The 25695-nt window shown below is 37.5% G+C and overlaps 1 protein-coding gene across 2 annotated transcripts in view; it reads left to right on the plus strand.

Moving 5' to 3' along the window:
- Window positions 1–25695, plus strand: part of LOC309841598 (uncharacterized protein) — a 307986-nt gene that overhangs the window by 125310 nt on the left and 156981 nt on the right. For both annotated transcript variants that reach the window (XM_082684794.1, XM_082684793.1), the window contains exon 3: window positions 20116–20283. In XM_082684794.1, the coding sequence (XP_082540920.1) occupies window positions 20116–20283 (168 nt within the window). The remainder of the gene's footprint in view (window positions 1–20115; window positions 20284–25695) is intronic.

The raw sequence follows: 25695 nt of genomic DNA on the forward strand, positions 1-25695 counted from the left end.
CCACAAGAGAAATTGTAATGACTTTGCAAAGACCACAAATCTTTTGCATACAAGTCAAAGTGTCTATTCCATGTGGCTTAGGAATATGTGTAAAGCTTCCATATGGGAAAAAGATTTTCTGATACTCAAAGAAAGAATCAGGCATCAAAGAACCTACTGAAAAGTTTGGCAAATATTGACAAATGTCACAAAACTTTGAATTCCAATTTGAAAGTCTACATGTTCTATTTTGCAATATACTTTATCATTTTATATTAGAGCTGTTCAGAACTTTCTTCCAAAGCCAGGGGATTTAATATATGATTATACCATATGTACAATGCATAAATGTATCTGGATGTATACATTAGCATTCATTTCAGTTTGCTTCCAGTTTACATATCCTACTAGATACCCCAGTGACTGGTTATTGCTCTCAGAGTGAAACTAAAGAGATGCCAACTCTCTTGAAGCAAAGTCCAAAACTTTAGAATAATGCTTATATATTTGATTTATATAGTTTATTTCCTCCAGAGTGTTCATTTTAAATTAACTCCACATTGAAATAAGTGATCATGCTAATAGCTGACAGGGCTAGGTTAGGCTGACTTTGTCTTAACGTCATTGACAGTAACAAGAAAAAAAAAAGGAAAGAAAAGGAAATAACAAGAAGAAGAACAAAAAAAGAAAATTAACCTAAGCAACTAAAGTTGCATTAAAATTGGGTTATCACGTAATGTTGAATGAGGTTATTCTTTCTTATGGGGGATGTGATGGGTCCTCGAGGTCTGTATATTGCCACAGATCCTGTTTTATCTGTATGTGGCACTGCACAAATCCTAGACTGTGGCCCACAGGCTAGATTTGGCTCACGACAATGTTTCGTTTGGCTTGAACAGTATTTTACAAAAAATTTGAGCTAACATTTTAAATTAGAAGCTTTCACATAAAAATCCAGATTTCTGGCATCTCAAGAAATTAGGAGATCTGGGAATGCTGGACTCACATTACCACACTGCAGTCTATGGCTGGCTGGCGCTATTGCCCTCTTTCGACACACATGTGTTCTCCATGGTCCCCACCAATTCCTCCTGCTTCGCAACACTGAAGCTGGCCATTCCCACTTACTCCTCTTGTTCTATTTCTCTTTTAGTAGAAAATATTTCTTTCTCCCAATGTCTTTATCAAAAGTAAGTAAAAATATGGCAAAATATGGTAAAAATAGGGATTTATAGCTTTACATTGGATTGTACTTTGTGGATTCTCTTCTCCCTTTCTCTCTCATACATTGGGGGCCAATTTTTCTTCCCTATCTTCCTCTGAAATTGAAACAAAGACCTGAGAAACTATTGATCAGTGTAAAAATGGAAGGTTCTTAGAGGCATGTTTCCTGCTCTACTTTTTCTCCTGGAGACCTGATGAGGTTGGGCTTGGGGAAAGTAGGAGAGAAGGGGAGGATGGAGAAACAAATAAGAGAGTACAATTTCAGCCCTAAGCTTTGAGCTTACCCTCTGAAGTGCTGGGACTTGGACTCTGTAGGGGCCCTTTGGTTTGCCCTGTTAGGCTCTGCCAACAGAGGGCACAAGAGGGAGACACATGGCTGGAGGAGGATGAAAGGGCTTGTTGCTGCTTGGTTTCTGAGAACATCCTGTTTCCTTTGAAGTTCTTCAAGTATTGCCCTACCAAAACTCCTTCATCTTGGCAGTAGCAGTTCCTTTATGACATGGCAGCTGAATGGGGTCTTCAGTTTTTCCTTCACTTACCAAACCAGCTTCATTGTGTGATTCCCTTCCCTTCACCCCCATTGCCTTCTTGAGAGGTCTAGCTTCTAGCTCATGGAGGCTTCTCCTCCAAGCTTCTAAGTTGAAATATTCTGGAGTCTTTTTTTTTTTTTTTTTTTTTTTTTTTGGTTCCTTCAGCTTTGAGGGAGGAAGCTGCTTCCTACAGTTGCTACTTTTGTGATGTGTTAGAATTCTCTTTTTTCTCTACTTAAAAAATTCATAGGGGGCACCTTGGTGGCTCAGATGGTTGAATGCCTAACTCTTTGTTTTGGTTCAGGTGGTGATCTCAGGGTCTGGGATTGAGTCCCATGTTGGACTCTGTGCTCAGTGGGGAGCCTTCTTGAGATTTTCTCTCTCTCCCTTCTACCCGTCCCCCTTCTTGCTCTCTTTCTCCCTCTTTGTCTTTGCAATAAATCAATAAATCTTAAATATATATATATATAAATATATATATATATATATATATAATTAGTTAACAATTATTTGTGTAACTTTTTCTCAGTTCAAATCACTCTTTCCTGACTGGATCTCGACTCACAGAGAAAGGAAGAGTTGACTCATGTTGTGTTGCCTCAAATGCACTACTTCCCTTGATTATTTACATATAAATTTAATTTAGTCAAAAAACTAAAATTAAAAACTTTCTCAGTTACATTAGTTACATTTTAAGAGCCCAGTAGTTAAACTGTGGTTACTGATCACTCTATGGAACAGTGTGGATATAGAACATTTCTGTCATTACAGAAAGTTCTATTGGACAGTGCTGGGCTGAAGAAATGGGAGGTCCTTTGAGTGGGGAGGAAACATGAGAGAAAGACCTTCATTAGTGCCAGGAAATGAGGTGGAAGAGACTCTGGATGAGCTCTTCTCAAGAAAGTTGGAAAAATATAGAGAGATTATCTGATCATAATGCAGTTAATCTAAAAATCAATACACAGTAGAAAACTTTCATATATTTACAAATGACTGATATGATAATGAAATTATAATGAAACGTTGGGGTTAATGTAGAGCATGAAATCAGCCATAATACCTGGCTTGCTAAAGAATAATACAGAAATGCTGGGGGTGGGACGGTTTTGAAGAATGGAGCAGGCCTTTGGCATATGCCAAGGCCTGCATGACCACTCTGCCATTGGAATACTATGGGAAGTTACCTTCCCCCAAACTTTCTTAGCCCAAACAGCCACCCTGCGATCTAAGAGATGTACGCATTGTCCCTTAGGCTATGTTTAGCAGAACTCCTAGAACAGGTAGATTAGCATATCCTATCTTTCTGGTAAACAGATCCTCCTAGTTCCAGGAAGACTCTTTGTCACACATCACCTGCTTGAGAAACAGTGATAAGGATTTGTGATTATCCTGAAGGACCAATAAAAGTGGGAGCAAAGAAGAGCAAAAGGTCTTTGTCTCTGGGCGTGGACAGAGACATGCCTTCTCCTCTCTTTCACAGCAAAGTCTGGCATAATCTTTCATCCATCATCTGTACAGGGATTGCTGGCCATTCCTGAAAAAATATTGTGTATTTAAATTGGAGATTATAAGTAAAGTAGTATTTACAGGGACATTTAGAGACTTAACTGAATATTTGGATAGAAGAAAACGGGAGGATTAATAAGTTCAACATCCATCTCCCAAGAGTGAGAAACAGAGCAACAGTTTTAATAGTAGATACTAGAAATTAAAAAAAAAAACCCAACAGAATCATGAAAAGATGCTCAACATCCCTCATCATCAGGGGAATGCAAATCAAAACTATAATGAGATACCAACTTCCACTTGTCAGAATGGCTAAAATCAAAGCCACAAGAAACAATGGGGGTTGGTGAGGATGTGAATAAATAGGAAGCCTTGTGCTCCGTTGGTGGGAATGTGACCTGAGGCAGCCACTGTGGGAAACAGTATATGGAAATGCCTAAAAAGTTAAAAGTAGAACTCTCCTATGACCCAGTAATTCCACTACTGGGTATTTACTCCCCAAATACCAAAACATTAATTCAAAGGGATACATGCACCCCTATGTTTATAGCAACACTATTTGCAATAGCCGAATTATGGAACCTGCCCATGTGACCATCAACTGATGAATGGATAAAGAAGATGTGGTATATATACCCAATGAAATATTATTCAATCATAAAAAAAAAAAAAAGAAATCTGGCCATTTGATATAACACGGATGGAGCCAGAGAGTGTAATGTTAAGTGAAATAAATTAGTCAGAGGAAGACAAATACCATATGATTTCATTCATATGTGGAATTTAAGAAAGAAAACAAATGAGAAAAGGGAAAGAAAAGAGAGAGGGAGACCAAGAAACAGACTCCTAACTGTAGAGAACAAACTCATGATCACCAGAAGGGAGGCAGGTGGGGGGAATGCAGATTAAGGAGGGCACTTGTGATCAGCCTGACTGTTGTATGGAAGTTTGAATCACTATATGGTGCACCTGAAATGAGTATCACACTCTTCGTTAACTATACTAGAATTAAAATAAACACTTAATTAAAAAAAATTTAAAAAAATTATAAAACTAAGTATATTAGAACAGAAATTAATTAGATAGCAAAAATAATAGAGAAGGCTAACAAAAACAATTGTTAGTTTTTATGAAAAGATCAATACAGTTGGTAAATCCCTGGGAAGATTGATCAGGGAAAAGATAGAGAAGACACAAATAATAAATGTCAGTAATGAACAAGGGGATGTTATTATAGATCCGTCAGATACTAGAAAGGTAATAAGAGGATATTTTGAACAATCCAAGGCCAGTAAACTTGAAAACTTAGATGAAATAGACCTATTCCTAGGGGAAAAAAAAAAAAGACATTAAAACCCACTCTAGAAAAGTAGATAATAAGAATGATTCTTTAACTCTTAAACAATTGATCCATGATTAAATACTTACCTTCCTTCAAAGACAACTCTGGGCTCATCTTTCCTTATTCGATTCTGTTAAACATTAAAAAAAAATCTTAGTGGACATCATTTATAAATGTTTCCAAAAAATAGTGGGGGAGGGGCAATCCCCAGTCTCATTTTATGGAAGTCTCTAAACTTTACTACCAAAACAGACAAAAGGAGAAAAGTTGGAAAATCTCATATATGAACAAATGTCCAGAGCTCGTAAACAAAATAATTACTAATCAAATCTAACAGTATGTCACACAGCTAAGTTTTTTTTTTTTATATTCTAGGAATATAAGGTTGATTTAAATTTTGAAGATATATCCATTTAATTCATCACATTAAAAGACCAAAAGACAAAAGTATTATAAATATATGTAAAATAATTTGAGAAAATTTATGATTAAAAAGATTTTTTAGTGTAAGGGTTCCTGGGTGGCTCAGTTGGTTGAGTTTCAGACTCTTGATTTCCACTTAGATGATCTCAGGATTGTGGGATTGAACTCTGCATTAGGCTCTACCCTGAATGTGGAGCCTGCTTGGGACTTTTTCTTTCCTTCTTCATTTGCCCCTTCCCCAATTTGCATGCATGTAAAGTTTCCTAATCTGATAAAGGGTACTTACCCAAAACCTTACAGTTAAATTTTACTTAGAAGTAGAACAGGGAAAATTTTGAGTTCTGGAAGACAATGAAAATACGCTATGAAGTTTACATTAGAAGAAATGAAATTATAATTATCCACAGATGATATTATTAGGTAGAAAAATCCAATGATAAATTATGAGAATTAATTTGAAAACTTGGCAAAGTTGTTATAATTTAGCTCAATTAATTTTATTTTATACCCCAGGAATAAAACAAATGAAAGATAAAAAATTAATAATACAGCCATTATAATAATATAAAAATATGAAATACCTAGGAATAAATCTATCAGATGTGCAAAACCTCTATACCATAACACATTGTTAAGAAACATTAGGAAAAGATCTAAATAAATGGAAAGATATACTACATTCAGTATTTCTTTTTGCGGGTGTGTTTTTACTCTTATTTTATTTAAATTCAATTAATTAACATATAGTACATAATTAGTTTCAGATGTAGAGTTCAGTTTTTCATCAATTGCATAGAACACCCAGTGCTCATTACATCTCTGCCTTCCTTAATGCCCATCACCCAGTTACTCCCTTTTCCCACCCATTCAATATTTCAATTCTCCCTAAATTGATTTAGAGTCAGTGTCATCTCCCCCCAAAATTCCATCACTTTTTTATGTGCTTGCATTTATGTGTGTGTAACCTGATAGGATAATTCTATATGTGAAAATGAAAAACATAACAAAACAAAACAAAACCCAAAACAGAGATAACTAAGATAATATTGAAGATGAATAAGGTTGGTGATGATGAAGATGAGTAAGATAATATTGAGGATGAATGAGGATTGACTTTAGCAATCCTCAGATTAGATATTAAGATTAGATATCAAACTTGGGTAATTCGAAGAATGGATGGTGAAAAATGTTATCCTCTGAGCTGATCTTGAAACGTCCTATTAGCTACTACTCCTGTTTTGTTAGAAATATTCAAAACAATTTTCAATCTATTCAGTCTTCAATATAATGCAATGTTGAATCTATTCAGTCTATTCAGTCTTCAATCTATTCAGTCTTCAATATAATGCAATGTTGAATCCAGGGGACATGAATATGGAAGAGAAGGCTGCATTCATATAGCTCTCTTTGGTTTCTACATTTCCTCATGAACAGAGAATATGGTGGTGAGCTTCTAACTAGTTTGGACATTTTTCAACTGTCTAGGACAATGATAGAGGTATGGTAAAACTGGATATGGGCAAATACTACTAAAATAAATACTAAATTCTGAAGTTAAGAAATATTTTGAACACTATAGATTGATGAGCTCGATTATCACTTTAGAATGAAATGCTCCAATGGATTAATTAAAAGATATCTTTGAGCTCTTTGAAAAAGCAAAGTGATTCTGAGTTTATTTAGAATAAGGTCCTTCAAATTTCCCAAATTCCTTTGTTGAATAAAGCTTATAAGTTGATTGATGAGAAAAGTGTTACATATATTCTAGCCTCTTCTGTTTCTGTGCAGTGGCTATTTGAGGTTATGCCTGCTCAGCACTGTTGATGTGTTCAGGAAACATGGGGTTAACATGGACTTTGGAAATTTAGCAAATGTATTAGATGACAGAATAGAGATTTAGAGCCAGCTTGAAATAAAGGACTAAGTTCAAGAAGCTGAAGTGTAATAGGGATTAATGGAAACTATTACAGCGAATTTACAAATCAACTAACCAAATATAGAATGGACAAGATGTGTCTTAACATTAATTTATAAAAAAAAGGACCAGAGGTTTTTTTTTTTTTTTTGTCAAATATGAGCTCATGACAACTCAATGATGTAATATGTCTGCTTAGAACCTAATTCAATCTTGGGCTTCATAAATAGATAGGTAGGCCACAGTGACAAGGAGGTGACAGAGAGTAATAACAGCCCATGGCAGATCTCACCTCGTTCATCTCACTTTACTGAGATGACACACTTGGCAGGTGACTCTGATAAATGGAAAGTTTTTCAAGGAAAGGCACACAAAATAATGAAAGGTCAGAAACCTAAGTCATATTTTAAAAATTACATACATTTAGCTTAGAGGAAAGAAAACAAACATGGTATCATTTGGGGAGTTCTTACCAAATAGAAATGTATTTTCTTCCAGTTTTCCAGGAGATAAAATTAGGAACAATATGCATGTCTCCTCTAAGGATGGAAAACTTTGCCACAATTAGAAATGTTCAAAAATTGAAAGATTACTATAGAGACTCTGGTTTCAAAATGTTTAGGTTTTGAATAGTATGCCTCTAGTATAATTTTCTCATAAGTCCTGTTATTTTAGTGGTAGAGCTAAATACTCCACTGAGATTAGTTGAGATTTGTCTATACAACCCTATATTTGGCATGCAATTGATTTTTCCGAATCATAAACATAATTTTAAGCATCTACACTTTCTAGGATTTTTGCACATAGCACACATAGTGTGAAATTATTTAACTCAAAGAACTACTGTTCAAAAAGTCTATGTCCCCATTTAATAAAACTTTGAGGTATTTTAAGAGTTAATTTAATTCACTTACCTTTTATGTTTGCCTTTCCCCCCTTTCATGCATGCATATTACATAGTCAGTAGCCCTAGGGTAAAGAGCGGTTTCAATCCAAGTCTGTCTAGGAAGCTTGGCCTAACATAACGTCATTTATGGTTAAGAAAGATCATTGTTGTGCTAAGTGATTTTTTGTGGTTGGCAGCCTTAAAGGTTGGGATTGCTGGCTGCATTTTGGATATTATATCATAAGTATGGATGAATTGCAGTACAAACATTGAAAACCTTCGGTATGCTTTGTCCAAATAAAAGAATAACCATCCAAGTTATGAAGAGATATATCTCAAGTATTCTGACTTTCACAGATTTTTTTTTTTTTTTTGGTCTTTTCTCTCCAGTTATAATTTTTCATGGTGTTGTAGCCTGCCAGTGTCAACAAATTTGTGTTTTTTGGTGGGATAATTGAGTTGAGATTTTTCTCCTCTGACACGAAGTCAGAGCATTAAGTTACAGACCTATGGGTTAGATCTTTGTAGTAAGAAAGCCAAGTCCTCCCTGAAGTCACCCCTGGCATAATTTAGATACAATAAGACTGATGCCTTTTGGGATAAAGAGTAAATTTCCTATGATTCAGAAGCTGACCTTGCAACTTGTATATAATTCAGATCTTTAGCCTTTTCTTGTCTTAGGTTTTGGTGCCAACTATTGACTGTTTAACCACCCTTCTGTATCCTTATATTTAGATTATCTAAGCAGGAAGAAGAAATTGATTATTTAAATTTGGAAATTTCAGCTAAAGTTTGTTTTAGAACATTTATGAAATATGCAACTGTATATATATCTGGGTATGAAAACAATTTAGTATATTGTTGAACATCAGGAAAGGTCATCAGCCAGAAATGTTAATTTATCCATGTCACTTAGAATGAATATTGATGAAAGCTACTATTTGTTGAGCACTTAATATAAGCTAGACATTTCACATTGCAAATCCTTAAAGGAATCTTAGAAGACAGGTTTTCTTATTTTTTTCAGTGGGGGAAATTAAGATCCAGAGAGGTATGTAATTTATCAGAGGTCATATGATGGTCAAATAGGAAAGCTAGAGTTTGAACCTAAGTCTACATTGTCTCTGGACAGTGGGCTTATCTTGTTTTGTGTTTTGAAGAACTGGCAGTGATGTAGACTTTTTGCCTATCTTCTCTTTTGTTGAGTGGTTAGCCTGTCTTTGGCTGTATGAAGGATGATTGCCTTAGTTTAGGTGGAAGCATTATGTCATTGTCTTTTTTTTTTTTTTTTTTAAGATTTTATTTATTTGACAGAGAGAGAGAGAGAGAGAGATCACAAGTAGGCAGAGAGGCAGGCAGAGAGAGAGAGGGGAGGAAGCAGGCTCCCTGCGGAGCAGAGCTTAATCCTGGGGCTTAATCCCAGGACTCTAGGATCATGACCTGAGCCAAAGGCAGAGGATTTAACCCACTGAGCCACCCAGGTGTCCCTGTCATTGTCTTTATTTGGAAGTTAAAGATTGTTATAACATTAGGATGAGTACTGAGTTGATGAGTTAACAAGGGTATTGTATGCACTGTGTTTGGTTGGTTGGTACCACCACCAACATCCCCTGCTGAGGCAGAGAAATCTGGTATCAAGGGGAATTGAAGTGATACTTAGAAGGTGGAGGTGAAGTAGAAGTTGTTGCCTTGAGAAGATCCTGATGCATCTAGACTAGGTCTGGGTCTAGCATCTAGACCTTTCTACAAGCTCCTGCTTAGTTGTTCTGGCACTTCCTTGGACTTCCCCAGATGGTGATTTCTCTAGGTTATTTCCAGATCTCTCCACAAGGTCCCATTTCATGGTTGTGGCAGCTTCTTTTTTTTTTTTAATTTTTTATTTTTTATAAACATATATTTTTATCCCCAGGGGTACAGGTCTGAAAACATAGCTCCTTTACACACTTCACAGCACTCACCAAAGCACATACCCTCCCCAATGTCCATAATCCCACCCCTTTCTCCCAAACCCCCTCCCCCCAGCAACCCTCAGTTTGTTTTGTGAGATTAAGAGTCACTTATGGTTTGTCTCCCTCCCAATCCCATCTTGTTTCATTTATTCTTCTCTTACCCACTTAAGCCCCCATGTTGCATCACCACTTCCTAAGCTTCTTAAACTTCCAAGGAATAAATGGCTTTTCCCTTTTCTAGTTAAAAGATCCTCCAGCGACCAACTCCTGAAACCTATCCTCTCATATTTGTGTACTCTTAATTTCTATATTCCACCCATTTTCCCCTTACTGTTGATATCTAATTTGCTTTCCTGACCAAACCCAGACTAGTATGTGAGATGTGACTTTTCATACATTTAAGTAGAATGTAGTCACGCACTAATTTTCCATTTTGGTTTAGGGGTGAGCTCTAAGATAGGATAAAATCAAACGAGAAACTGGAAGCAATCAAAAGCTTAGAAGAATCTAAAGTTAAAAATTTTACACTGATTATAATTATTCCTTATATAAAAGTACATATTTCATAACATGGATATAATATTCGATTTTATGTTAGTCAGTTAGTCTTTCAGTATCAGCTGGGCATGCTGCAAAATCCATAGACAACAAATACTAATTGAGAGCTTTTGATTAGGCAGATGCTTAAATCTTGCATGCACCAGGCAACACAGTCAGGTAGATATTATTATCTTTATCTTATAGATGGGATGGGAAATTCAGGCTTGGATTGAATAGGAAACCTGGCAGAGTTCACAGAGTTGTTTAAATACTTGAGCTGCTATTCGGATGCGTTTGATTTCAGATCTTCACTCTTCTATCCACTGGTCTGAGCTGCTCCCTGCCCCCAAAGAGTTTTTAATTCAATTGATATAGATTTGGAAAAGAAAACATAGCTCCTTCCATCCTTGATGAATTCAAATGGATTATTTAAAAAACTACTTACGGTCAAATTTGCTTTTTTTCTTATTTATAGCAAATTTTCATGCATTTAGACACTTTTATGGTTACAAGAAATTGCAGCTAACCAAATAGTTTTCATTCATTCATTTTATCCCTAGGCTGGTTTGTCAAAAACAAATTCCAAATCAAGAACTTATTGTACTCATTGAAACTGGTGAAAAATAGAAGAAACAAATGGAGGAAGGCAAGAAACTTGAGTGTTCCCGAACATGGAACATCTGACATAATATTTCAGTGGAAAAATAAAGATATTTCTAAGATATATTACGTACAAGATGTGCCCTAATTTTTCTATAGTACCTGTCTAATGATCTAAAATTTGGGGGCACACGTTTGAATGCAGAATGAATTAGCTTCAATTAACTTTAAAGATGGATATTTAGTTAGCATGGAGTGAGTGATGGAAGTAAAAGATGATGTTTTCACAAGTACATATTTTTTACATTCCTGGCAAAATAAATACCCAAGTAAGTAGTTGTCAGTTGGCTCTTATATTCAGTACTTCTTATCCTTGGCATAAGGGATTCTATGCAGCCACATGTGTTTTCAGAGACCTACATAATTCCTTTCTAAAGAACAACTAGCCTAGCATATTAAACTAATGTGCAGAACCATGGCTGTAAAACTGGGCATTTTATACTAAAAGGGTGAATTGCAAGCAGATTTCATTTACTTGTTCCAAGTCTAAACCTATAACCAGGTTTTGGTTTGGGCAACACTGGGATTCTAGGAAGATGGGAGATAAAGAGAAGTGTTAGCATGTGTATGTTATATTCCTTCTAAATAGATGCTTGGTCCTGGCCAAGCTCTACTTGAGAAAGCACCTGCTCAGAAGCAGTTCTTATGCTTTTGTTGACTTGGGTTGGAAAAAATAGCTGTATGGATTCTTAGTTTTGTGTGTATTCTATAAACAAAAAGATTCTCATTTGCCTGAGGCTAATCTTCAGTCTCTTTCCCTTCTGAGATGAATAACTAAGCAGAGAAAGAAAATGCTGGAGATAAGCATGGAAGCATTTAGTGGACACACACACTTTTTTGAGGGTGTTTGGGCAGAGATTATACCTACTTGCACAAAGTGTTTGGTTCTTTAAAAAATTACTAAATTAATGACTGATAAGGCCATGGATCATGATAGATAGCTAACCTAGTACTCTTTCATTTGCTCTGATTACCTTATACCCAGAGGGCAGTGAGACCACTGCAAACTTCTATAACTCAAACCTATGTCTTTTTTCAGAATTTAATCTGAACGTCCTCTTCATGGTTGCTCTACTTTCTGCTCTCTTGAAAATTGCTCTGTTTTTCAAATACCTTTCATTGGTCAACAACAATTTCAGTAGATGAACACAGTTTGAATGCAGGTCAATGTCTAGACCTGTTTTATTTCACTGGTCTTTCTGGCATAGCTATGACTCCAAGGGACAAGATGGTTTTAACTGTTTTTGTTTGTTTGTTTGTTTTTGCTAATCACGAAACTAGATATATTTTTTATGATCTTTTGGGATTGTTCAGGTTTTCAACGATATCTGATTTTGTTGTTAGTATATATAAATTAGATTTAGTCCAAGTAACGTGGGACTTCAAACCTCATTATTGTATGACTGAGCTACACACAAAGAAGTGTATTTATCTAGGGCCTGAGGCATCTTCAAAAACAGGGATGCTTTCATGTATTCACAGGCAAGAAGATTGTTGGATGGTAAGAAGGGTTATGCAAAAGTGATACATGGTTGACTGAGGAGTTATTTTAGCTTGCATGATTGAGGGAGGTCTCTGTGAGGATGTTTCATTTAAAATAAGATCTGAATTAAAAGAACACATTAGTTATGAAAGGAGTGGGGGATGAACCTTCCAGGAGGGTGAAAAACCAGGGAAAAGATCCTTAACTTGGGTATAAGGGTGATGTGTCCAAGGAACAGAACAGAGTCTTGTGTAGTTGGAGCCTCGTGAGTGAGGGAGAGAGTGGTCAGACATGGGTCCAAAGAGTATGAAGGTCCAAGGATCATTTAGGGCTTTGTAAGCCAGGGTTAGGGGTTTAGGTTTTATTCTGAGTGTGATAGAAGATATGAGAAGATGTTAAATAAGTGATCTGATCTGGTTTATGTTTTAGGAAGATCACTCTGGCTTCTGGTAAATATGAATTTTAGAGATGGCAGCAGTAGAAGCAGGTAGAAGATAATTATAGGTGAGGTGAGAGTTAACAGATTCAGGTGAGGGATAATTATGGTGACTTGGATTATGGTGACATTTGTGGAAAAGTAGAGTGATTTGGGATGCTTATAAAAGTTGAATCTCATTGATTGTGAGACTCAAACTATCCAGCCAGTGCCATAAGGAAATCACATACCTTAGAGGACTATGATGTGTCGTTGGTATGTTAGGCCTTGGAAGTTCTAGTTCTAGTCTAGTTAGATTGTCTTTGACAATTTGGCCTATTGTGCCTCTGGTTTTCAAATGGATTAGAAATAAGTCACTCAACTTGTGAGGAAAGAATGAAGGAAATATGCTATTTTTAAAAATTTAGGTAAATTTACTGTATAACTTAAGATACTTTTGGGTATATAAAGCAGAAAATCCCAAGTCAAATGGAGTTAAATAAAAGGGACATTTGTTATTATTTTTTTTTCCATTTCTGGTAGTCCAGGGGGTTAGGTGGGCTCCAGGTGTTATGCAAAGTGGGTCAATGGAAGCATTGAAAACTCAGGTTCTTTCCTTAACTCTGCTATGTCATTCTCAAACTTATGACTTGTTCTTCTCGAGGGAGCAAGATGGTTTTCTGCTGCAACTGGGCTTCCATGTACCTTGTGCATGTCTAGAAGGAGAAAGAGGGGGTATAGCCTTCCTCTCCAATCTAATTGGGCCAGCTTGAGTCATAAGCTCATCCTGGGACCAATATCAGTTTTCTGAGCACTGATATACCCACTATTGGCTTAGGCTAATCAGAATATTCCCAGTGAAGGGGATGGGGTGAATGGCTGAATACAATCAGGATTCTGAAAAAAAGAAGGAATAGTTGTTGGGTAGACAATTAACAGTATCTATGATAATTACTTAACATTCATTTTTATGTTTTAATAAAATCAGTAAACACTATTTGCATTTTAAGATCTCAGAGGACTAAAAATAGAGTGTGAATAATTCCTGAAATAATAAGAAGTTTTACCTTAATAGGAAAATATGTAGTGAAGCAACCTCAGGAACAAATTAAATTCAAAGACCTTAAATCGAAGAAATGTGGTAATTTAATTTTCTATCCCAAACTAAAGGAAAATTTATGAGACCGGTATAATGTGGTATGTTGTGGACTGTTGGAATCCAAATAAGTTGTCTTACTTGATTTTCACTTTTTGAGATGTTTTTCTTCCCATTCCCTTCCACCCCTTTTCTGTGAATTTATATTGGATTTTTCTTTTTTACAAAATAATGGCACATTAATAACATGGCAGACAATTTTGTATTTCTCTGTAATGACATTAGCAGAGATCTTCTGAAGTGATTGACATTGAGAAATAGTACAAGGAAAATGATGTGTTTGAAAGAGCATGGCCTGACCTTCGTGATAATGCTCTACATGAGAGCATTTAGTAATTATTCAGTGCAGACAGAGATGAAATCTATTGTTTTGATAGCTATTAATTTTGATTGGGGTTGGACTGCAACTTGCAATTAAAAATTCATAGGTGATAATCCATCTAAGTGACAATGGTTAGAAGCTAAATAATGATACTTTATATCAATTATATGCAGAGGACATGCATGTCACTGTCCATTTTGTTCAAAGTACCCTATTTTTATAAACTGCTATTTCATTTATCTCCCTAAAAGTCTTAACTCATTCAACATAAGCAAAATACTTTCTATAGTTTTTCTCCCATTATAGCTAAGTTCAAAACTACAGTGATTTATTAAATTGTTACATTCTTTATTCATGATTTGCATGAAATCAGGGGGCAGGGAAGAGGGAAAGAAATACCTCTAACTGTGAAATAGGTTTTTATTAGGTTTAAAATTACTGGCATTTGACAGCTGGCAAAGCTTAAATTGTAGCAGAAAACTATGCACTTTGACTGGCACAATTATATTTATTTCTAGAAGTGATGCAGCCCTATCCTCCAGAATAGAATTTACTCAATCCACAGAAACTTAACCATACAAGCCCAAGTAGGGTCAAGTCTCCTCTTGACACTATTTTTGAATTTCTTGACTCCCTTTTCTCATCGAATCACTTTAATACTCTTTTTGGATTGCCCTTTTATCACTCTGCACCTCTGTTTAGTACCTTTTGCTGTCTCCTTTACCCCTTTCATCTTTACCCCTTTCTTCTCAAAACAAGACCTCCTGTACCCATAGCTGGCCAAACAGCTCTCCTTGGCTACTCCACAGATATATGACCTTCTAGATATGCCCTAAACTGAAGGCATCTCATAAAATTCCTCTTCCATATGTTGGCTGTTGGCTGTTGGCTCCCTTTCCACCTCTGTACCTCCTGCCCAATTTGGAATCATAATTTTCCAATTCTTCCCCTCTCCGAACCCTTATATCTGATTACTCTTTATGCATATTATGGTTCCACCCCTGAAATGTCTGTTAATTTCCTTTCCTTCCCATGACCAAGGCTGCTGTACTTATTCTGCCTCTCTGTGTTAACTGGACCAGGGCAATCAGTATCTTTTTTTTTTTTTTTTTTAAAGATCTTAATTTATTTATTTGACAGAGAGAAATCACAAGTAGGCAGAGAGGCAGGCAGAGAGAGAGAGAGGAGGAAGCAGGCTCCCTGCTGAGCAGAGAGCCCGATGCGGGACTCGATCCCAGGACCCTGAGATCATGACCTAAGCCGAATGGCTTAACCCACTGACCCACCCAGGTGCCCGGCAATCAGTATCTTGTATATGGACTCCTGTCTCTAGTCTCTTCATGCTTCAGTCTGTTCTATATGTTCACGCATTCCTATACCATCCCTTTTTTTCCCATTATCTGAAGAATAAAGTCTAGATTTTCAAATGTTCTTCCCAACCTCCCAGCCTTGCTTTTTTAGTCTCATTTCCATCTATATTATAGTTCAGTTATGTCAGAATTCCTTGTTTCCAAACATGCTAGGTACTTTCATATTTAAGAATTTATTATTTCTATTATTATTATTATTATTGTCATTTTGCTCTTCCTCAAGCTATTTCCTCTGCTTTGATTTTTTTCTTCACTTTCCTCAAAATCATACTGCTTCCAAAGCTTTGTATTTACTATTTCCTAGGCCTAGAATAGTACTTCCTAGTGCTTAGTGTGGCAAGATCCTTCACATTGTTAGATCCCAGATGGCATTCCATCTCCTCAGAGTGGTTGCCTTGACCATCCACTTCAAGGGAAACTCTCCCCCTGCGATGTATCTCCCATATCCCAGCATCATGTTTGTATTTGCTTAGATTAGATTTCTCTCAGAAATTCTCCTATTTATAAATTTATTTCTGCCTCTCCAACTAGACTATTTTACTTGAAGGAAGGACTTTGTCATATTGGTCACTGTTCTTCAGTGCCTTAAACAGTGTCTATCACATAATAGCTGCTCAATAAATAGTGTTGAATAAATAGATTTTTTTTTTTCCCGACTAAGGTGATATGTTTTGGTTCTTTAGTAAAGCATGTACTTGTTGCTGAATCAGGTCAGACAAGAGCCCCCTCTCTGTCCTCCTTTATTCCTTCTAAATGAGTTTAATTTTGGTGGAAATTATGTTCTATTTATGAAACTTTCCTTTTAACTCAGCTAAATTATATCACTTTGAAGGGAGAGGAGAAAAGCAAGGAAATATTGTTGCTACTAGCAACTGTGGCGGGCTGCAACCATCATATGAATGAGGTCATTCTAGATAATCCAGCTGCCAGCCAACCTGCCAGCTGACCCCAGAGACATAAGAGAATCAAGCAGAATCAGCTGAGTTGGCTTGACCAGAAGAACTGCCCTCATGATTATGAGCTAAACAGTCATTCTTTTAAATCTCCAAGTTCTGGAGTAATTTGTTATATAGTACAAGCTAACTGATATACCATTAAAATTGTAAAAAGAAAAAAGAAAATATAGATCTATAACTAGTAATGAGGTTGAATCTGTTATCAAATCCCTCACAACAAAGGAAAGCTCAGGACTAGATGAGCATTACCTTGATTTCAAAGCCAGAAAGACATTACAAGAAAAGAAAATTACAGGGCAATGTCCTGAAGAACATATGTATAAAAATATTCAATAAAATACAGCAAATTGAATTCAGCTATTCAATTAAAAAGATTATATACAAAGTGGGATTTTTCACTGGAGTGCAAAGTTGGATAAACATATGCAAATCAATAAATGTGACACACCACATTAACAGACTGGAGGACAAAACCACATGATCATCTTAACAGATGCAACAAAAGCACTTGAAAAAACAATTAAAAAAAATCAGATCTTTTTTCTTTCTTTTCTTTTCTTTTTCTTGCTTAAAACAGTAAAATGCTAGGCATCTGGGTAGCTCAGTCAGTTAGGCATCTGCATTCCACTCAGGTCATGATCCCAGAGTCCTGGGATTGAGTCCTAAATTGGACTCCTTGCTCAGCAGAGAATCTGCTTCTCTCCCCTCCTCTGGTCATGCTCTCTGTCTCTCTCTTGCTCACTCTCTCAAATAAATAAAACTTTGAAAAAAAAAACCCCTAAAAAACCAAAAATGATCCAACCAGCCAACCAACCAAAGAAACAAAAACAGTAAAATACTTTCTATCACTTGCTGTAAATAAGGCTCTTAAGATGTAATTCCTTCTGACCTCTCTTGGGTTAACTCTCATGAATTTGCACTTCATTTCAATGTGAATAATAACAATGTGAAATACTTTAATTCTTCTTAATCACTGTGCTCCTCCTTCTTGGCCCTTTGTTCTTTTCCACCTCCTTTTTACATACCTACCTCCTATTTCTCCTTCAAACCATACATCAGAGTCCACCTCCTCCAGGAAGCCTGATGGCTTGGTTGTTTCCCTTCGTGCTCTTCCAATCATATCCCTGCACTTACGACTTTCTCTTAAGAAAGTCCCCTAGGCTTGACTATGAGCTTCTTAGGGGCAAAGTTTGTATCTTATTCTTCTTGTATTTCTGCTACCTAGCAGGTTGTCAGATTGTGGAATAAATGCATGTCCCAGTTTTCAGGAATGTAAAAATGAGGTAGACATAGCAGAAAATAGCCCTTACAATTTGTGGTACTTTCCTTTTTTAATCTTCTGGAGATCAATAATAAACATCCATTTTAATCCATTCATCTCTATTTCTCTGATTTCTATTCTCTCCTACCCAAAGAACTGCTTTCTAGTTGATATGAACTTTATTGATGTAAACCAAATTGGAAGCAAGAACACAGAAATTTTTTCCATTTACAGCAGTTGTAAATTATCATACTCACATTAAAATACTTCAAAATGAAAGACTTAGGGGTAAACTGGTGTCTTTCTTTTTTCATAATTCTCAACTTACAACTGATTTCACCTCCTTTGGCTTTTTGGACAAATTCTAAAATTAGTTTTAAAGTTTACTCTTATGCACCCATAAAAACCCATCCAGCAAGGAGACTTGTCAGCTTTTGACATTTGTGACCTGCAGATGCCAGTTTTGACTGGGAGTCTTTGCTATCCTCAGACAGAGGAGAATTTATATGGCACAAGAACAGATCTATGGCAGCTAGATTAAAAGGATTATCTCTATGATGGTGTGATTCTCAGGTCTCTTGAGAGCAACATACTGAACTTCATTTTTTAAATTAAAAAAATTTTTTTTTTCCCTTCTGGTAAGAGCTAAGGCAAGTGCCCTCTGTTATAATTATTTGCATATCAAAATGATCTGTTAATCCCTTGACTCAGAGTGTTCCTACAATCCCACAAATGATAACCTATGAGTACATTTATAGGAATGAAGGTGGGAGAGAAAAGAGAATCCAATGAAAACAAGAGAAATTAAAATCTTTCAAGATCACCACCCTAAACGTCATTTAAAAAAATCGGCAAGATAAACACACAACACATGTACCCATCTTGCCTACAAAATTGTGGCAAAGCTGAGTCAGTGTACATACAGAAAAAAGATATGAATATTCTGCTTGGAAATCCTTGTCTAAAAACAAAGAGAGGAAATGACTTAGCAGGAGGTTTGCACATGAGCTCCTCCTTGAACTGCGCAGGCTGCCTTGCCCACAGATGCCACAAACTTCCCTTTTAAAAATCACTGGATAATCACTATGCCCTATTTTAAAAAATTTGTTTAGGATTTCAAATTTGTGGGGCTTCTGTCACATGGCTTCCAAGCAAACTTCCAGTAGTGGATTTTATTTTATTTTTCCAGTAGTGCTTTTGTAAATGAGGTTTCGAAAACACTGATTATGAGTGATGCTGTACAAAGGATTTGGGTGAAAGTAACAGAGGCCCTACTCATCGTCCTGTTTACAAATGGGACAGTGCTGGTTTACACAGAGCACAGACAATGAATAACATGATGGAGCCAGAATGAAATTGGGCAGCTAGATTCACGGATTATCATTCAAATGAAATTGTTTTCTCCATTGCAAAATAGATTTAACTCAGAAGGCAAGTGTGATCCTTTTTTGGATTTCTTTTCTTTTCTTTTTTCTGCGTATCTATGAACTTGTCTCATACTTACCAAATTACAGCCATGGGGAAAGGGTGTAGTTGAGAAAGGGATGACTGGCTATTTGCAGTCAGACAGGCCTGCTCTGGGAAATTAATTTTATGAAGTCCAAGTAAAGGCAAAAGCATAGTTTGGAGGACAAGCTTTGTGGTGTGACATAAAAAGTGTCACAAAGTCTCTCTCTGCCCAGCAGGGCTCCGTATTCAGTTCAGATGGTAACTGGAACGTTGGTAGTTCTGCAAAAGATAGCAAAATAGAACTCCTGTCCTACTTAGAGAAATATGGGATGGGCAGGTGCAGAAAACTGTCCACGTGGGACCAATGGTTAAAGTATAGTATCTGGTACTGAACAAGTACAAGAACTCCTTCTCAGAGCAAGTGATAAAAAGTCAAACAATGTGCCACTATTAGTGGAGTACTTTGGAGGCAAAGTCTCTAATTTCTGTATCAGAAAAGGCCATTAAAAAAAAAGTAAATAGTAATAAAATCCTAAGTGAAGGAGCTGCAAGCAGTGTAGACAAAAGTTGACCAATAATAATTTAGATCAGAGTATTTACTAGTTTCCATAGTGGGACTAGCCCTTTAGTAAAGTAATACAATATGGTAGCCTAGGCTGTGCTGTCCAATAGCCACTGGCCACCTATGACTATTTAAAGTGAATTTAAATTAATTGAAATTAGATCAAATAAAAAATTCTGTCCTTTAGGCACATTCACCACATCTGACTTCAGTTGCTGCACGTGCCCAGAAGCCACCATATTGGACAACACAGACCGACCAGTGAAATTACTGTGGAAAGTTCCACTGGGCAGCACTGGAAGAGCATTGTCTTGGGAGCCTGGAATGGAATCCTGTGTTCTGCAACTTGGTAAAGGTGTGGCTTGCTTCTTCATATTTAAAGTAGTGTGAGGTAATGGCATCTGCCTCCTGAGGTTATTAAGGAGGACTGAATAAGGGAATTCTTTTCTTATGGCTCGTAGTATATGCAACAATGATGGTTTTTAAATGAATGGATGTCTACTGCTTATATTGTATAGTTTGTTTATATGTATTGTATACATTAATTTTCAGTTATAATGATGGCTAACATCAATTGCACACTACTCCTTGTGGGCTAAGTGCTTTATCTGCGTGGTGTGACTTAAGTGCCAGTAAGATCCCAGAAGGAAGAATCTATTATTATCCCTTGCTACTGCAGACACTGAGCTACAGAGTGGCTCAGCTAAGGCATGATTTTTGAGCTCAGTGGGCTTTGACCTGCTGTAGCATTTTCCGTTGTGATGAGCTACCAGATTCCAGAGTCTATGCTGTATTGCCTTTTGTCCTGTAAACTAAAAACAATGTGTTTCTTCTGGCTTTAACTCTTGAGTTACAGAAATGTTTCCGCGATACCTTACATGATAATAGTCATAGCTAACCTTCACACAGTATTTAATGTATGCTGCACACTGATCTAGGAACTTTACATGTACTGTATTTATTGATTTAATCCTCACAACAATCCCAAGATAGGTACCATTTTCACACCATTTTATAGCTGAATAAATTGAGGCTCAAAGAGGTTCAGTTGTATTGCTAATGTTCACACAGCTAGTAAGTCACGTGACTAAGCCATTGGGACTCAAATCCTATTTTTTATTTTTATTATTTTATTTTATTTTATTTTTGGGGGGGACTCAAATCCTAGTTTTAGTGTCTGTTTTCATGACTTCATAGGGTTTCCTTATAGAGTACAAGGCGACAAAGATGGTTGGCTTCAGGGGATGCTGCCTGACCAGTGCAGAATAGAGTCTTGCGCCCACAATGGACACAGACAAGTAACTTCACTTAATAGCTGCTGAGCTACTTAAACCAGGCTATTTCAGTCCTTCATGCTGTGAGTGCATATCCTGACTCGCCCTTTCCTTGGGGAAAATAAGGAGAAAAGTACGTACATGGAAATGTACTGTTAGCTGCTGCACCAAATTTGGCAAGGGTGGTAGAGCTCCGACTTTCTGAGAGGAGCACCTCACTGCCTGAAGAGGGGCACTTTTCTCAAGCCGAGATCCACAGGTTCCCAACCACTCCCCCTTCCGCTTCCCAGTTTCCCTCTGCAGCAGCTTGGATCCCTGTGAGAAAAGGAAAAGTGATGTTATTTGGGAATTCAGATCTAAGCAAAGACCAACTCTCTGCTTGCAGTCCTTAAAATAATTTTCAATGAAATAAAGCCTTCTGAGTCAGAGGATATGACATCCTCATTTGCATGATTCAGAATGGCAGTGACGCCACAGGCAGTCATTGAGAGCAGTTCCCGAATGTGGAAATCCCGAACAATCAAACGGGTACTGTAGCTGGCACCTAATGAATAATCTTATATAACTGGAGTCTGTTCCATTGACCCCAGCACAGGAAGCTGGTGGCTATAGTGGGGGCCCTGACAGCAGACAGTTTTCTGAATGGGACAGAAGTTGCTGGGCTTCTTACCCGGAGTTTGCAATGTTTAGGACATACATCACTTTTTTGTTGTTGTTGTTTTTGTTTTTTAGAAAGGCTCAGAGAATATCCATATTTTATTAGAATGGCAATTTGTATCTTGGTAGCCGTATAGAAGAAAAAATCTTTAGGGCATCTTAGGAATCCTGGAAGTTGTATGCAGGTTGTTTTTGTGTCTTGGGAAAGTGGCTCCCAGATGGCCGTCATAGTCTTAAGGGGTCTCTGGTGTCTCAAAGATTAGAACCATGTTCCTGATATAATTAAAAGGTCAGAAAGAAATTTGTGTGGCATGCCCTCGTGAAGTAGAATTTTAAAAGCTGGATCACTGATTTTAAGTAGCAGGATCTATTGCAAGCAGTATCTCCCTCTCTCAATGTAAAGTCTCAAAGCTCTCATGTGTGGATATATATTTTTTAGATTTATTTATTTATTTGAGAGAGAGAGAGGGAGAGAGAGAGAGAAAGACGGGGAGGGACAGAGGGAGAGGGAGAGGGAATCTCCAGAAGACTCCTCACTGAGCACAGAGCTTGACAATGTAGGGCTCGATCTCACAACCCTGAGATCATGCAGGACCTGAGCCAAAATCAAGAGTCAGTCGTTTCACTGAACTGAGCCACCCAGGCGCCTCTCATGTGCGGATATTTTTAAAACACATGGGAATGTGGGCATGACAGACATGTTCCACTTAACCAGCAACAGCCCACTTAGTGGCTTTCCTGTTCTGTCTCTTCTGTTCCCTGAAGAGCTTGCTGGGATTCTGAAGAGAATTGCTTTGTGCTTTTCCAGTAACGTTTTCCACCTAAGTAGGAGTCAGAAGTCCAGATGTGGATTCTCAGTAGTGAATGATGTCCAAAAAGGTGAGGCATTGAGTGCCCTGGCTTGTGGGCTGCTGGCAAGGTTCCATACCCTGGTGCTAGGAGGATTTTTGACAATTGAGGGCTGGCTCTCCTTGCCCCTGTAGAGACTGGCCTTTCTCTCCCTGCAGTCAGGTTCACATTTTTATTTTTTTTTCTCCCCAGGCCAGGTAGAATAAATGCTGCTTGATAACAATATCCATCACCATAATCCCATGCCGTACGTGAGCGTATCATCGCTGTAGTTTGGTTGTGGGTGTTGGAATAACGCTGTGGGCTGCCAAAGATGGCTCAAATCACGCATCAGTCGTGGTAGGAGCCACAGCAACGGAAGGAAATGGGACTCTGATAAAAAATTTCTTTTGTGACCCACTGACAATTGAAGTAAACCACCACAGCAAGAGGAAACCTGTTAGAGCTGCTTCTACTTTTCTTCCTTATTCCTCTGTCAGACTCCCCTGCTGTCTGTCCTATGATGATTCACGAAGGAGATATTTGCTGCCAAGAAATCACTGATTTTGGCTTTGTGTTAGCTACCGTTCACTGGCTTAGCCCAAACTGTACAGCTAGTGTTGGAAGAGAGAATAGAAGAAGGTGCCCTGATGAATTTTCTATAATGGGGCGCCTGGGTGGCTCAGTGGGTTAGGCCGCTGCCTTGGGCTCAGGTCATGATCTCAGGGTCCTGGGATGGAGCCCTGCATCGGGCTCTCTGCTCAGCAGGGAGCCTGCTTCCTCCTCTCTCTCTGCCTGCCTCTCTGCCTACTTGTGATCTCTCTCTGTCAAATAAATAAATAAAATCTTTAAATATAATTACTTCCTCTGTAAGCCCAAACCTACAAGAGCAAATAGTTCAATTTTTATTTTGCCATGGGGACAGTCAAAAAGGGAATTGTTGACATCAATGGAAAATGAAAAGGCCTTCTGGTCCTCACCCTAAAACTTCTTTCTATAAGACAGAAACTTTAGTCCCCAGAATATTTGGAAAAAAACCAAAAGAACTTACACAATGATTGATAATGATGGGTTAGTAAACTCTTCTGTTTTGAAGAAGTTATTTAATGTTTCCGATAAACTTTATAAAATGAGAGTAGATAGAATATCCATTTTCAACCGAAAACTGAAATTCAGTGCTGCAACACTGAAGCTCTAGTTTTTTGTTGTTCATCAAGAACTTCATGTGACTTATGGGGTGCCTGGGTGGCTCAGCTCGTTAAGTGCCTGCCTTTGGCTCAGGTCATGATCCCAGGACCCTGGGATCCAGTCTTGCATCCGGCTCCTTGCTCAGCTGGGAACCTGCTTCTCCCTCTGCCTGACACTCCCCCTGCCTGTGGTCTTTCTCTCTTGCTCCCATTCTCTCTGACAAATAAATAAATCAAATCTTTAAATGTGACATAAAAAGCCCTCATTTAGAGCTTCCCAACCTAGATTGCTAACAAGCTAGCAGCTTGTTACAAATCCAGATTCTTGGGCTCTCCTCCAGATAAACTGAACCAGAATCTGCATTTTAACAGGACTCTCAGGGGATTTCTACGCACATTCAAGTCTGAAAAGCCTGGTTTAGGGTAATAGTTCCCAGGCTTAGATCATCATCCTAATCACCTCTGTGTGGAGGCCTTAAGAAATATGTAGAGATTCTGCTAATGAGCCTTTATTCAACACACTCTCTGGTTCACCAAACTTTTCCCCTGCTCCAGCAAGACATACTGACCAACATCGATAGCAAGCTGACTGCTCTTGGCTTGTAGCCCATTCTTTTGTATTCAACAGCTCTTCTGCACAATCTGCTTGATGTATATGCTGTACTTGTTCCTAAATTTACTAATGATCCAGTGTAAATAATGCAAACTGATACAATGAGTGCAAAGACAGTAATACTGTTTGCTTATTTTTGTCTGGAGACAAGGAAGCTGTGATGGGAAAAATTATAAAAAATGAAGAGTTCAGATTTCCTTACAAACGCCTTCAAGTCCTTCTTCTATTTCAAAGAAACTAAACCTGAAAATTGCATACCTGTACTGTGGATATGAAAATGCAAGAAAGATGGCTCTATGGTTTAGTAAGGAGACCTATATGAAACTTTACATTAAAAGTGTGTCAGATGGGTATGCTTATGTATTCTAGTTTCACATAAACTGTTATGCCTTAGAAATGCACATATTCCATTTTTTTCTCCTGATTTTTTGCTTTCTATAAATTTTGTGTGGAACAATTCAAATATCAGTTGTAATTTTGTCAGGTAAGAGGGTTTTTAGTCCGCATATTTCTGGATCTCATCTCACTGAATTAGTGTGAGGCTTTGAATGTGTACTTTTTTAAAAAAAAGATCTGGCCATTAGCTATGTTTGGAAATTATTTAATTAGAGAATTCTGACTGACTACCCAACAGTTACAGAAGGAGGAAAAATTCAGCAGGTTCAAATATTTAAAAAAATGTTACTAACATATTTATTTACTAGAGAATTTCCAGAACTTTTATAATGAAAAAGGCTCAGCCGACTCTGTAGATAATATTTTGGATATTGTCTACATTTCCCAGTATGATGTTTTTGAAGTTTTCCTGGGATTTGACCAGCTGGCCCCTCTGAAACAGTCCATCTGTAAACCAGGAAGAGGGGGAGTTTGTATTGATGTCAATTTCAGAATATTTAAATCTCCTTCTGCACCCTGACCTCACTGATGTTGTCAGAGTGGCACATGTATTTTCTTTGGGGAGAATTATTACTTTCTAGTGATTTCCTGCTTCCTAAGTCACTGGTAAATTGACATAAGAAACTGAGAACAGGGGATTTTGAGGAGACTAGGCACTGGGCTGGGGGACTAAGTTTGTCCTTTGACCCCCCCCCAAAGCCCCCCACCCCCCACCCCCCAATCTGGTTTATCTGCTCACTACAAACCTTTTAGACTCCTGAGGAAACCTGAATGCTGATAGGTCATTGGTTTACAGAAAGATAAACAACCTT

The sequence above is a fragment of the Mustela nivalis genome, assembly GCF_964662115.1.
Source record: "Mustela nivalis genome assembly, chromosome: 1".
Taxonomy (NCBI): Eukaryota; Metazoa; Chordata; class Mammalia; order Carnivora; family Mustelidae; genus Mustela; species Mustela nivalis.